Below are 14,424 nucleotides of genomic sequence, written 5' to 3'. Positions count from 1 at the left end.
AAAACCTATATGACCAAACCTAAAGAATTAAAGTATATATGGACATTTTTAAAGAAAAATGTCCTTTTTTCCAATTATCCCATGATTATTAGACAAATTAGATTAGATTAATCCCCTTTAAATGACATTTTTCAAGTGTATGAAGAGATTGAATTGTGCTTATTATTAGCTTGTCTGAGAATTTGACTGATTGATTCAAAATGTCTTTTTGAAAGTGTATTAAAAAAGTCTCTAATCCCTTGCTCGAAATTGTGAGTCTTCGTTAGTCGTTACAAAACATCTCACGTATTGGACAGTTGCAAAGAATTCAAGACTTTGCTCATGCTCACGAGATTAATTTATGAACACACAAAAAAAAAAAACAAGATGAATAAATTGCATACGAACATACATTTTATATATTAAAGTAAAGATTTTTAAGTATGTACATACATTTGCGTCTGTTCAAACTATAGACGTTTCCTCAGTTCTTCTTCTTCTTATTGTCCTTGTCGTGTTGGAGGATCACTGGAGCTGCCGGAATACTAAACCACCACTCTCTCAACCGCCTTATCAACCGTTCCGTGCTAGCTCTCCGTGGCGGCGAGTATCTTGTGAAAAGCTCAACAAACACCACCGAAAGCAAGTAGCGTCCCGGAACAAAAGCAATCATCGTCGCTGCTATCACAATCGAAATTGCAAACTTCTCGCTCGCCTGAAATAGCGGTTTCAAATCTCTGTTAAAGTCAGCATTATGGAGAGGCGTTTTTGTTTAAAAATATGAGAGGCAAGACAGACCTGAGGGAAAAGCGAGAACAACAAAGCTCGGAACTTGAGAAGAACGATGTTTGCGTCTTGAATGTTCTGTTCCAGCTCCGAGATCCCGTTCTGGACCGCCAAAAGCTGTTCCATTGTGTTCATTGGTGGAGGAGCAGTTACTTTCAGCTCGATCATGAGCTTTTCTCTGCTGAAACATCTTGTGAGAACCATGAAGATTGCAGACAAGAGACACGCAAGAGCAAAGACATAAACAAGCCATCCCCTCCAAATTATGAAAGTGGAGAAGAGACAGAAAACAATAGACTTCATAGGATCATCCCAATACACCACCGACACAATCCAATTCCCTGTTTCCATAATCGGAAGCATCAGTTCCTGCCAAAACAAAGGAGAAGCAATTCAACATTTTATAGAACGCAGTTAAAAAGTTCCAGTCAAACATTTGTTCTCTTGTTTTTTTCTTTACCTTCATCACAGCTAAGTTGGTGTCAATGCCATCCATTTTGACTCCATTAATCGTCTCTTGCGCTAGGACTACTTTCTCGTAGTTCTTACGCGACTTCTTCACTGCTCTCTCTAGTGGATTCACATCTCCAACCACTACTTCACCTACCACGAGACTACTTGTCTCACTCATTCTGCTCCTAGGACTTGATCCTCCAAACACAGAACCCAGCTGTGAAACCATATCTGAAGCTGAGGAATGTAATGTCCCTGGTAAATAGATTACATACACATTTAACATCAACTTCCTCGGAGATTTAATCTTGTATAATCGTTTAAGGCACACGCTTTCAATCATCACACTCTTGGTCAAGAAAAAGATAATACCATTAGGTATAAGTTATTTTGATAAGAAGCAGTGTAACCTGTATCTTTGGATTTATTTGATCGATGGAGCTCTCTTGCAGTAGACATCTCTGCAAGCGTCTGAAGAATCAGATCTCCACCAGGAAGGTGATCGCAGAGATTGAACGGGAGAATATTTTCGTAACGCATTGCATTTGTCAAACTGAGTTCTTGAATAGCTTGCACACGTATAATGCCAAGGACAGCCTTTGAAAGTGCTTCATCTCTAGCCAAACCAGTAATCTTGTACTCGTTTATGTATCTGTGAACGTATAATACTTCTCGTACAATATTGAGCCAGTAATCACGGCGTGTGTGGCCTTTGAGCTCTGGGAATTCCATTACCACTGGTTCTGATCTACGACAGATAGCCATTAAAAGCTGTTAACTGATCAGTCACAAAAAGGAGCATGTTTTCAGTTCATACAAGAGATTCCAATCGATTTAAGGCGAAAAGACAGTCTTACAGAGATATAGACTTGTAAGAAACAGCCTTGTCGAAAAGCCGAGTGCCCCAAGGACCAGTTAACTCAGGTTTAACTATTTGCTTTAGATCTTCAGATAGGTCATATCGCTTTGGTTTATCATAAGACACGACTTTTAAAGCCTCAAAATATAGTGAATGGTCTGTTAGGATCAAGCGACCTGAATAGCATCGCGGCAAAAGTGAGTATTATTGAGAAAATACAAACAATACCTGGCCATGTTGATATTGAGAAAATGCAAACAATACCTGGCCATGTTGAGACTCCCACATGTTCAAGAACTGGTTGGGTAGTAACTGTCCCATCTATTTCCAGAATCTTTTCTCTTTTTGATCGAACACCAGAAAGCAAAGATGATTCTGACTGTGCCCTCATCTTCTTTATTGCTCTACAAACAAAATAGACTTTTAAAAATGTCTGCAGAGTGAGATGAGACAAAAGGAGGTCAGCTTCTAATAAAGACATAAATTTCTCTACCTCTCAAGTCCATATAAATACTTGTCATAAACAGAGAACTGAAGCCGACCACCCGTTGATGAAGTAAGAATTCCAAACAGGTTTTCACATATGATCACATCAGCTATTATAGGAACTGCTGGTGCGATCCTTGAGAAGGCTTCTAAACTAACTGTTGCATCTTCTTCTACCTATTGAAAAGGAAAAAAAAAAGATGATAAAGAAAAGATTCCTATAAGGATGGCAGAGGAAATGAGAAAAAGGAGCCTTACGCTGAGTAAAGCCTGGCTAGAAACAGCTGGGACTTCCCAGACAACCATCATGTCAAAGGTTAACCGCCGAAACTTTTTATCGGCTAGATGACCAGTTACTCCAACAGAGAGTGAACGTGCTCTAAAACAACAGTACTCTAGAAAATTCCTTGCAAATAAAGAGGGCTGCTTGAGAGACTCAAATGCCTCTTGTTTGAAACTATCTCGCAGCTCGTTTGCAGGAACACCGAGTATCCTGCATCAATAGCATATCCAAATAAAATATCAAGACAGAACAGTAACCTCATTCTTGCATCCAATGCTCTCTAATAGTGGTACTTCTTTAACAAAAACCCGAACCCCGTTCCGTAGGTACCTCTTTAGATAGAACTATCCCTAGTGAAACCTATTACTAAACTCATTCTTGGACAAACTATTCCACCATCATATCGTCAAGACTCGAGAGACCAAAAAACTACCCTTATGAGCCCTGTAAAGTCACACAGCAAAATGCTTAATACGGATGAATGGTACTTACTTAGAACACCTGCGGACAACGACATTAGCAACAGGAGAAAGCTCAGGAATCCAATTGGAGGAAGCAGATGGGGATCTTCCCATTTCCTCGATTTCTTCATCGAAAGAACTTTGTTTACCGAGCAACCATTTAAAAGAAGTATCTTTAACCAAACCTCCAAGCATATTCCGGGTTTTGCTCGACATACTAGAAAAAAAAAACTCCTTTAGTTACCGACCCCTGGTTTTGCCTGAAACATTCAAGCATATTAGATTGATACTGCAAGAATCGAGTTCAATGCATAGAATAACTTAATTTGCAATTAGTTGGTTGGTCGGTAGGTTTTGACACAGATCATGAACGAACAGTCCTAACATTTTTAGAATGGTTTCGCCTACACGATCTCTATTGCTTCATTGATCATATCAACTCAAAAGCTAAATTACAAAAATGTAGAACAAAATAAACAATACAGAGACTAATTAATCACCTCAAATCTGAAGCAACGTCGAAGCTGACTTAGGTCGAATACATACCAAAACAACTGGTTTATATCACGACGAGCATGTGATCAGATCAAACTTTTATTAAAAATCGAACATTTGCCCACAATCCATACGCCTCATTTCTCGAATTATAAAACCAAATTTAGGGATTTTTAACTCTTGATTCCTCGAAAATTTTGCCAATGAGACCCTCTTGATTCTCAGATTCTTCCTTAATTTTGGAGTTTGTCGAAAAAAGAAAAAAAAAAAAAGAAGAAGAAAACACCGCAAAGAGAAGCGAAAGCACGAAGACGGAGGAGGAGGAGGAGGAGGAGAGAGCGACGACGGATAAAAAAACTCTGATTCGTTCTTTCGTTAAGACTTAATATGACACGGTCACTAAACACGTGATTGCATAACGTGTTTTTTACACGTCATCACATTTGACGGTTCAGATTAAATAAAAAACCCTTCTCATTTAATCTTATCCCTACACGTGTCTTCTATTAATAGTAATTCAATCAGGGTTTTTCAGATAACCCTTCCGTCGTTTCTATCTAAAGTGACTCAAAAGTCAAAACCTAAATACAAGTACTCATCCAGATACATAGTGGTTTCTGAGCCATTCATTCATTTACTAGAACATTTTTCAAATTTCTCAGGAAACTTAAAAGTATCGGTTTATCCAACTCGATAGTACATCCAAGACTGAGATATGGGTGACGAGTAAGATTGATGACACCACCAATGCGGTGGTGTCTTATAGATAGGTCTTATTAGCATTATTAGATTTGAGCCGTGATATTCAAATTTCGCATGAGGTAAGTTTTTTGCTTGACGAGGAGAAGAAAGTCGCCTTGCGTTGCGATACATGGATGGGTATGGAAGACGAGACCAAGTCCATCGACAAGCAGATATATACATTCTCGGGGAGGATGATAAAGACAGTAAAGTGGATTTTGGTGTGGATACAACGTAAGGATGTTGGCCAGTTATACTTAATTATGTTCCAAGTTCGGTTAAAATCGAGCGACCTAAGGTAAAAGAAAAAAGAGGTGGTAATGTATTTGACCAGCACAGTCAGAAGCAGTATCTTCAAATTTATGCATTCGTTAGTCTGCATATATAACAACAACCTAATAACAGAGTTAGGGCCTGACTGGTTCAAACGCTTCGGTTGCGGGCGATTGCCGTTTCAAGCATTATTAAGCGTTTTGAACGACTGATTTAGCGGTTTAAAATTGGTGCGTTTGTGGGAGGTTTACGACTGGTTGACCAACGGGTGCAATAGCGGTTGGAACATAATAAATGTGATATATAATATGTAAATGTTTAAAACACACAAAATTTTTAATTAAACTTGATTTTTAATTTAAATTTATTAAAAATACTAAAATAATTATGATATTGAAATACTTATTCATTTATGCATTTGGCTTTTCACCAAAAATTTAATCAAATAATTTGACAAATGACAAAACATATGCTTTAGATCGTAGATCTTTTCTCTTTTCTCTTAGATTGTGGGTCAGTAGTTGCATCGGCAGGAATGGTTAAGTGAGAGTTGAGAAGAGTCACTGGTGATTTGTTTTAATATTTTTCACAAATAATCTTATTTTTAAAAATTTCTGATGAAATATTATATTTATTATATTTTTTTGAACTTATGTGCGATGTGTCATTAAATTTACATCAAGTTTTCTGGATTATTTTCGTCTAATTGTTTATTTTATAATCTCTGTAATCGTATCCGTACTTCATTTTCTACCATCCTTAATGAGTAAAATGGTTAGATAGAAGATATAACACAAAAGAATTTCATTATCATTGATTTCTTTTAAATTTTTATAAAAGAAAAAAAAAATTCCAACCGCAATCGCCCGCAACCACAAACGCTTGCGGGAAACAGCTTTTGGAATTCAGTGGTTTGAAACGGTTGGGAGCGATTAGAAGTGATTGGGAGCATTTTATGTGATTGGTTCTAATCGCTAGCAATCGCTACCACTCGCAAAGGTAGCGTTTGCGGGAGGTAGCGGGAAAACCAGTCAACACCTAATCAGAATAGCCAGCCGCTGCCATGTTTTCTTGGGCTAAATATACGATAAAGCCCATATTAATATGGGCCTATAGTTTATTATATATATACGAGTGAAGAAAAACCCTTAAAATTCAAAGCCACCGGGCAGGGGGCACTACACACTTTTCTTCCACAATGTCGATGTCGGAGCTTCCACGGGATCTGTTGGAGGAGATACTCTTTCGCGTTCCGGACAGATCGTTGAGACCGTTAAGATCTACGTGCAAGCAATGGAACAGTATATTCAACGACCAGAGATTCAGAAGAAAGCACTTTGACAAAGCCCCAAAACAGTCTATGGTTCTCATGTTCACAACGAATTCTAGGATTTGTTCCTTGAACGTCAATCTAAACGAAACACCATCCGAAGAGGTTGGTGTTGAACTTAGCGGATTCGGCATATATGAAGTCTTTCACTGTGATGGCTTGTTGTTATACATCAACGCATTAAAGAGTATTATGGAGGTTTGGAACCCGTTTATGGGTAAAACCAGGTGGATCCAAGGCATAGATCTTAACAGGAAAAACTACAGGTATGTTCTTGGGTCCTACCAAGACAATAAATCCGGCACTACCAGCTACAAAGTACTGAGATATAGTTTTGGCAACAAACCAGTATTTGAAATCTGTGAGCTTTACTCTAATTCATGGAGGATCATTGATGTCACTCCGAACTTGAGTTTTTATGGTCATCCCTGTAATTCCTGCGTCTCTTTGAAGGGTAAGAACTACTTTTTTGCTTTTGATGAAGAAGAGAGTCAGCTCGATATGGTTAGTTTTGATTATACAACGGAGAGTTTTGGAAGTCGTATGAGTCTTCCGTACCAGTTTCCTATTGGTAGTTATTTTATTAAATCTCTATCTAGTGTGAGAGACGAGAAACTTTCACTGTTACTACAACTGAGCGATACCTCAAGTAAAGAGATATGGGTAACAAATAAGATTGATGAGACCACCACTCAAGTGTTGTTGTGGACCAAGGTCTTAACAGTGGACTACCCTTATCTTCGCCATGGCTTTACAAGTTTTTTGTTCGACGAGGAGAATAGAAAAATCGTGTGTTGTGAGAGAGGTAGAAGTAGAACTGGCGACGCCAATTATGGGGCCGACTGGGTTTACATTGTTGGGGACGATAATAAAGTCACAAAACTAAGTTTTGGAGAACATTCCATTCTTTCATGTGTTCCACATTTGTTTCCAAGTTTGGTTCAAATCGAGCACCCTCAACGCAAAGAGTAAAAGTGGTGACTACGGGACTAGACAAGCTCTACGCGCGCAGCCATTTTCTTTCTTTGTGTGTTTCTCTTAGTTTGTCTTTGTCGTCGTCAAGTCCTTGGAATAATCCTTTGAGCTCTCATTACTCATATTGTATTAACAAGTGGTATCACTAGAAGAAGTGCTTTAACATTGCTTTTTTTTTTTTTTTGAAAGTTTTATTATCAAATCATGTTTCTTTACATATATACTAATCTAATTCAGTGACAAGTGATTCATAATTAAACATGTAGGAAGCTATCTCCTCGTGTTTGCTCTGATTTTTCTTTTTCACCGCCAATTCATTGCTTTGCAAATTACAAGTTGTACTGCTAGAAATCAGCACCCTTCAAGTTCTAGTAAGTCACCGCCGCAGGATTTTGTAATTAAGGTTCGTTATTTGGACGAGTTTGTGTATAATGAAGATTGCAGTACAAGTCATTGTGATCTTTATAAGCCATCCAAAACTTTAGGTTTATTAGCCATCACGCTCTACAAAAATCTTTGTTAGTGTGTCTTCAAAGCGTTATTTTCCTCTGTGAAAGTCTTCTTGGACCCGAAAAAAGAAGAACAAGACGGAGTATACCGTAAAATGGGAGGAGGGATTGATAAGTAAAATGTTAGACCGAGTTTTGGTCTCCACCACTTGGATCTATAGATAGAAGACAAAAGCGCCCTGGCATTGCTTTGGCCAAATCTGCTTTTGCAACAGAGAAGTTTGGATATGTGCTCGTCCCTTTCAGGGGCATGCTGATCATCTTTCCGTTGTCAGAGATGAGAAGCTTTAGGTGTTATTATAGGGCGACTCTGCATCCAAGACTGAGGTATGGGTGACAAATAAGGTTGGTAAGAACAAAGAAGTGGTGTCGTGGAACAAGGTCCTAGCATTGAAGCCTAATTAAAGTTGATTAATTGGCGTGGCGTAAGTTGCTTGCTAGACGAGGAGAATAAAGTCGTCTTGTGTTGTAAGAGTAAGAGATGGATGGACGAAGAAGACGAGGACAAGTGGAAAGACAAGGTACGTATACATTGTTGGGGAGGAGGATTATAAAGTCACAGTAATGGTTTCTGGAGTTTAAATTGAGCGAGCGGAAGGCAAAAGGAAAAGAAACAACTAAACAAGCTCTACTACATGTAATCTCATCTTTTCTTTTGTTCTTCATTTGTCTTGGTCTTGTTCACTGAATAATCGCTTGAACTCATATTTCATTAAATATGTGGTATTATTATCAGATGCTAGTAGCTACTGCTTCATAAACATGTAAAATTTCTTTCTAAACCTGCCAAGATTTGTTAGATTGATCTTCTTTTTTAAAAAAATATCAAACTTTTCTAACATGAATCTGTCTTCGTTTTCAAAAGTAAAAACATCAAGGAGTAGTGTGGTAAAAATTAATAACTTAAAACAATTTTTTTTTTGTTATTAATTCAAAATAAAAATACTCGTGAGATATATAACTATATAATATTGTATGTACTTTTTAAAATAAAATACTCGTGGGAAATAATTATATAGTATTGTATTTACTTTTTGGTGAAAATGAAAATATTAAGAAAAAAATTTGAAAATGATGAGTGAAAAGTCTTAGAGTTGCTGCCATGTTTATTAAGCCCAAACAAACGATAAAGTTTATAACTATAACTCCATTTACAAGACATATAAAAGAGAAGAGCGAAAGCTGCGAAACACTGAGAAAACCCTAAAACAACCCGTCAAAAACTCAAAAGCCATCGGCGCTTCTTCGACAATGAATGTCGATGTACCTTTCGCAAGATCTGTTGGAAGAGATACTCTGTCGCGTTCCGGCCATATCTCTGAAACCATTAAGATCCAACACATAGTTCGTGACAAGAGATCCTACAGGTATGGTTCTTGGATCCTACCAAGACAATAAATCCGGAATTACCAGCTACAAAGTACTGAGATATTTTTTTGGCTTCAAACGAATATTTGAAATCTGTGAGCTTTACTCTAATTCATGGAGGATTCTTGATGATGTCACTCCGGACCTCAGGTTATATGGGCATCCCTGTAATTCCTGCGTATCTTTGAAGGGTAAGAACTACTTTTTGTGCTTTTGATGAAGAAGAGAGGCAGCTCGATATGGTTAGTTTTGATTATACAACAGAGAGATTTGGAAATCGTATGAGTTTTCCGTATCAGTTTCCTATCGAAAGATAGCTCTATCTAGTATCAAAGAGAAGAGAAACTTTCAGTGCTATTACAACTCAGAGATACATCAAGAAAAGAGATATGGGTAACAAATAAGATTGATGAGACGACCACCACTAAAGTGTTGTCGTGGAGCAAGGTCTTATCTCTGGATTACCCTGATTTTGGTATTTGTCTTATTCGAAGTTTTTTTGTTCGACGAGGAGAAAAGAAAAATCGTGTGTTGTGAGAGACGAATGACTTACGGCGGCCAGTTAAGGAATTCTTCCGAACAGGAAATCTTCTCAAGCAACCGCATTATCTCTGATCCCTAATGTTAATAGGAGCTGACAAGATCACCAACTTCAGACCCATCTCGTGCTGCAATGTCATTTACAAGGTGATCTCCAAAATCATCTCTAAGAGAATGGAAGATATCCTTCCCTTGATGATATCAAACTCCCAATCCGCATTTGTTAAAGGACGTCTACTAGTGGAAAATGTCCTCCTCACCTCTGAGATGGTCCAAGGATTTGGCAGAAAGAACGTTTCCCCTAGAGGTTTGCTCAAAGTAGATCTTAAGAAGGCCTTTGACTGCGTCAAGTGGGACTTCTAACTAAAAATTCTAGAGATTGCCCGCTTTCCTCCCAAATTCATCAACTGGGTGGAGCCATGCATAACCTCGACCTCCTTCTCCATCAACATTAATGGCGAACTTTGTGGCTATTTCAGAGACGGCAAAGGGCTGAGACAGGGAGACCCGCTCTCCCCTACGCTGTTTGTGATTGTCATGGAAACTCTCTCCAATATGCTTAGTCGCAGCTTCGAGTCTGGCATAATAGGCTACCATCCGCTTGGCAAGAATCCCATCATCTCTCACCTCGCCTTTGCCGATGATCTCATGATCTTCTTTGATGGAGGGATAAACTCTCTTCGTGAGATTGTTTCTCTGTTGGAGGACTTCAAACTCCTGTCATGGTTGAGTATGAACGTTGATAAATCCACTCTGTTCGTCGCTGGAGTCTCGGTAGAAACCACCAACCAGTTAGCCCACCAAGGTTTTCAGTTTGGATCTTTCCCGGTGAGATATCTCGGTCTCCTTCTTCTCCACCGAAAGTTGAGAAAAGCAGACTATTCGCCACTGTTGGATAACATCAAGGCCAGGTTCACCTCTTGGACCACCAAGGTCCTCTCCTTTGCGGGAAGACTTCAGCTTATCTCTGATGTTATTAACAGCTCTGTAAATTTCTGGTCCTCTGCGTTCGCCCTCCCGAAAGGATGTCTCAGATCCATTGAATCTCTTTGTACTGCGTTTCTTTGGGCGGGGGATATAGAGAAGAAAACCGCAGCAAAAGTATCCTGGAAGGACATCTGTCTCCCTAAGAAAGAAGGTGGACTAGGCCTTCGTAATTTCAGTATTTGGAATAAAACGCTGAATATGAAGCTGGTTTGGTTGTTATTCACAAACAGCGGCTCTCTTTGGGTGGCCTGGATGAAAGAACATATGCTTAAAAACCAAAGCTACTGGATGGTGGAGAATTGTCAAAGTGGTTCCTGGGCTGTCACCTTGGAGACGGCAATACAGCGAGTTACTGGTTTGATAATTGGAGTACCTTAGGGCCTCTGATTGATGTGGTAGGAAATGAAGGACCGAGACTAATGGGGATTCCCAGAGATGCGACGGTTGCTCAGGGCACTGGTCCACAAGGTTGGAGGCTACCTTCCCTCAGGACCAGAAACCCTCTCCTACTCACCATCAGGGACTTGTTGACTTCTTTGACTCCCCCTTCGTCATCATCAGGGCAAGACTCATACTCCTGGGGTCCGGAGGGCAACAGAAAGGACTACTTCAGTACAAAGCTCACTTGGGACGCAGTGAGGCCTAGGAAGGAGATCAAACACTGGTATAAGGCTATTTGGTTCAAAAAAGGAATTCCAAAGCACTCCTTTATGTTTTGGGTCGCTCACCTCAACCCCTGAAATCAAGATTGTTCAACTGGGGACTAGTCGAAGACACTAATTGTGTTTTCTGCGCTGAAGGAAATGAGAACAGAGAGCACCTCTTTCTTTTCTGCAGCTATGCGCGAGATCTATGGGGTTTGGTTCTGGCAAGATTTCGACTCCCTGTGCTCACTTTCATCTCATGGCCGACCCTAATCAGCTGGCTTATTGGTCACTCTCAAGCGCTATCTTCTACTCTAAAGAAACTGGTTTCCCAAGCGACAGTCTACCATCTCTGGCAAGAACGCAACTCACGCTATCACAACGGCACCCACACCGCACCTGAAGCTCTGTTCAGAGTCCTGGACAGAACAATCAGAGATATTCTCCTTGCTCACCAATACTCCAAGCAGGGGAAAGGACTGCTACTCAAATGGCTTCCTCAACACTAATGAGCTTCTGCTGCTCCTAATTAATCTTGATTCTCCTTTTCGGAATTAGTATCTTCGCGTGTCTGCAGCTTTTTATTTTATTTTTGGGATGTAGCCACTACTAGTAACTTTTGTAAACCTCAAGTTCCTTTTGATTATATAATTAACCTGTTATCTAAAAAAAAATAAAATAAATAAAGTCACACAACTAGGTTTTGGAGAATATTGTTGTCGTTCTGTGTATCCACATTTGTTTGGTTCAAATCGAGAACCTTCGGCGCAGAGTGTAAAAGAGGTGACTAGAGACTAAATAAGCTACCTACTTGCGATATGCAGCCATTTTATTTCTTTGTGTGTTTCTCTTAGTTTTTCTTGGTCGTCCTCAAGTCCTTGGAATAACCCTTTTCGAGCTCTCATGCATATTGTATTGACAAGTGGTATCACTTGAAGAAGTGCTTAATTTAAACATTGCTTTTTTTTCAAAAACCTCCCGTTTTTAGCTTGAATGAATGAAATCTTTTTGCTAAAAAATATATATATATATAAACTATGTATAAAGAAGAGAGAATTATGTTCAATTTTTACGCTTTTCAAATTTAATGACAAGTGATTCATAAAACATGTAAGAAGGTATCTCCCTTTCTCTTCTCTGAGTTTTCTTTTTTTCACCCCTAATTCATTGCTTTGCAAGTTACAGCTAGAAATCATCACCTCCTTCAAGTTCGAGTAAGTCAGCTAGCGCCACAAGAATTTGTAAGGTTCGTTATTTGGACACAAATTCCATTATTTAAGTCATCCAACACTTTAGGTTTATTAGCCATTATGAACTACATATATCTTTATTAAGTGTCGTGAAAGCGTTAATTTCCTCTGTGAAAGTCTTCTAATTGGACCCAAGAAACAAAAAAAGGAACATGTTTGTGTGTGAGCATATACAAGCTCTATGAAAGCTCACTGAAAAAGTCGTCTTTTAAGGTTCCCTACCACGGAGGCTTGAAGCTTGAGCATGTTTGTGTGTGATCTCTTAATATTTAATTCAGTCTTTGAATACGTTAATCTCTTTCTTTCTTAACAAATTTGGATGATCTATTGTCTTTGTCTAAATTACTCTCAAAGTATGAATTCAAGACGCTCAGTTTCTTTCTCTTCTATGAATTTTAATATGCTTATAATTTGAACTAGAAAGGCACCTTTATTTGGAGGAGTCCGTGTGGAATTCCGTATTTTTGAGTGCTTAGCCTGTTTTCTTCTTGATATTAATATGATTTTCCTCATTTGCTACGACACTAAAATCACATTATCTTTGGTTGGGATGTGATCTTAATGGCAACAAACAAGAGGATTCTATAAAAGTACATAATTGACGTAAGGGTCCGTCCAGATCCATACATCCGTAGAAGAACCAAATCATATTTTTGAATAACTAATGAATTAGTGAATCGTCACTAGCTACTGCTTAAAAAAAAAGAAAATCAAAAACATGTAAACTTTCTTTCTAAATCTGCCGAGATTTATAAAATTTATTATTTTTTTTCATAATATGAATCGTGACTTCCTTCAAAGTAAAAACATCAAGGAGTAGTGTGGAAAAAAAAATAATAACTTCAAACAATTTTTTTGTTATTGATTCAAAATAAAATACTCGTGGGATATAATGTTATATGTACTTCTTCCTTAAAATATTAAGAAAAAAATCGAAATTTTTTGAATACATACCTTAAACTTAATAGGAAATTTGAAATCTATACTAATATTTTTAAGTTTTTGAAATGTACCTTATTTATTGAACTAAATGACTATTTTGTCCTCAATTACAAATTAATTAAAACTAAATACAATATAATTAAATTAACTGATTTGAAAAATTATTTTAAAAAACATTAAACTAGATATTTGGAATTCTACTAAAAAAATTTAAAAAATAATGAATTAATTTATTATATATAATATTGATCAATTACTAAAAGACTAAATTAAGATAAAATAAATAAATATGCCATTAATTAATAATTGAACGTTAAAAAAATAAACACATAATTAAATTAATTTACGTTAAAAAATTATTTTAAAAAACACTGTTTATAAATTAGATATTGAGAAAATTTAGATAATGAGGAAGTAGTATATTATGGAAAATATTAATGAATAAAGAAAACTAAAATTCTGATAAAGAAATATTAATTTACTAATAATTCTTTAATTTTTTCATTCAATAAACTATTTCGAAAAATAAATATATATATTTCGATTTATTAAATATTTTACTGAAAATTCGAATATAAGTTACATAATTTTAATTTATTTTAAAAATTATTAAGTTTAATAACATAATCAAATATTGTGAGCTTTTAAAAAATAAATCAACAGTTAAAAAAAAAACGACTATGTAACAAATCAATTAATAAAAAAGGAAGTCGACTTTTTTAATATACGTCAACAAAGAAAAAACATAAATCAGCAGGAATAAAATATAGGTCGACAGTTCAAAAAGTCAAACATATTAATAATTCAACGTAAAATGAAATAAGTCTACTAAGACCAAACAAATCGACAAGAAAAAATATAAGTCAACATCATCAAAAGTCGACTATGTAAAAAAACAATCAAACAAAAAAAAGTCGGGAATTTGAAAATATATCGATGGGAAAATAAATAAGTCGACAAAAATTAAACTTAAATCAATCATTCAAAATATCAACTTTATTAATAAATCAATGTAAAATGTAATAAGTCAACAATGAATACACAAATAAACAAAAAAAATATA

At 37.0% G+C, this 14,424-nt stretch overlaps 2 protein-coding genes and 1 pseudogene across 3 annotated transcripts; 2 read left to right on the top strand and 1 right to left on the bottom strand.

The window, feature by feature from the left end:
- On the bottom strand, positions 354-4,158 carry LOC104765692. Of its 2 annotated transcripts, none has more exons than XM_010489447.2 (10): positions 3,808-4,158; positions 3,339-3,567; positions 2,822-3,056; positions 2,571-2,740; positions 2,342-2,481; positions 2,076-2,253; positions 1,629-1,966; positions 1,226-1,473; positions 778-1,134; positions 354-694 (listed from the first exon to the last, which is right to left on the bottom strand). In XM_010489447.2, exons 2-10 carry the CDS (start codon positions 3,521-3,523, stop codon positions 464-466), a joined length of 2,082 nt encoding a protein of 693 aa, XP_010487749.1. In that variant the 5' UTR covers positions 3,524-3,567; positions 3,808-4,158; the 3' UTR covers positions 354-463. The 2 variants fall into 2 exon arrangements, with proteins under 2 accessions (XP_010487749.1, XP_010487751.1); XM_010489449.2 differs by having other exon boundaries at positions 464-694; positions 3,339-3,524.
- Positions 6,015-7,118, top strand: LOC104767611 (putative F-box protein At4g09870). The gene is made up of 2 exons (XM_010491611.1): positions 6,015-6,145; positions 6,260-7,118. Exons 1-2 carry the CDS (start codon positions 6,015-6,017, stop codon positions 7,116-7,118), a joined length of 990 nt encoding a protein of 329 aa, XP_010489913.1.
- Positions 8,704-9,908, top strand: LOC109130747 (annotated as a pseudogene).

The sequence above is a fragment of the Camelina sativa genome, chromosome 19, assembly GCF_000633955.1.
Source record: "Camelina sativa cultivar DH55 chromosome 19, Cs, whole genome shotgun sequence".
Classification (NCBI taxonomy): Eukaryota; Viridiplantae; Streptophyta; class Magnoliopsida; order Brassicales; family Brassicaceae; genus Camelina; species Camelina sativa.
The sequence above is the reverse complement of the archived record's forward strand: the minus strand, read 5'-3'. Positions and strand labels throughout refer to the sequence as shown.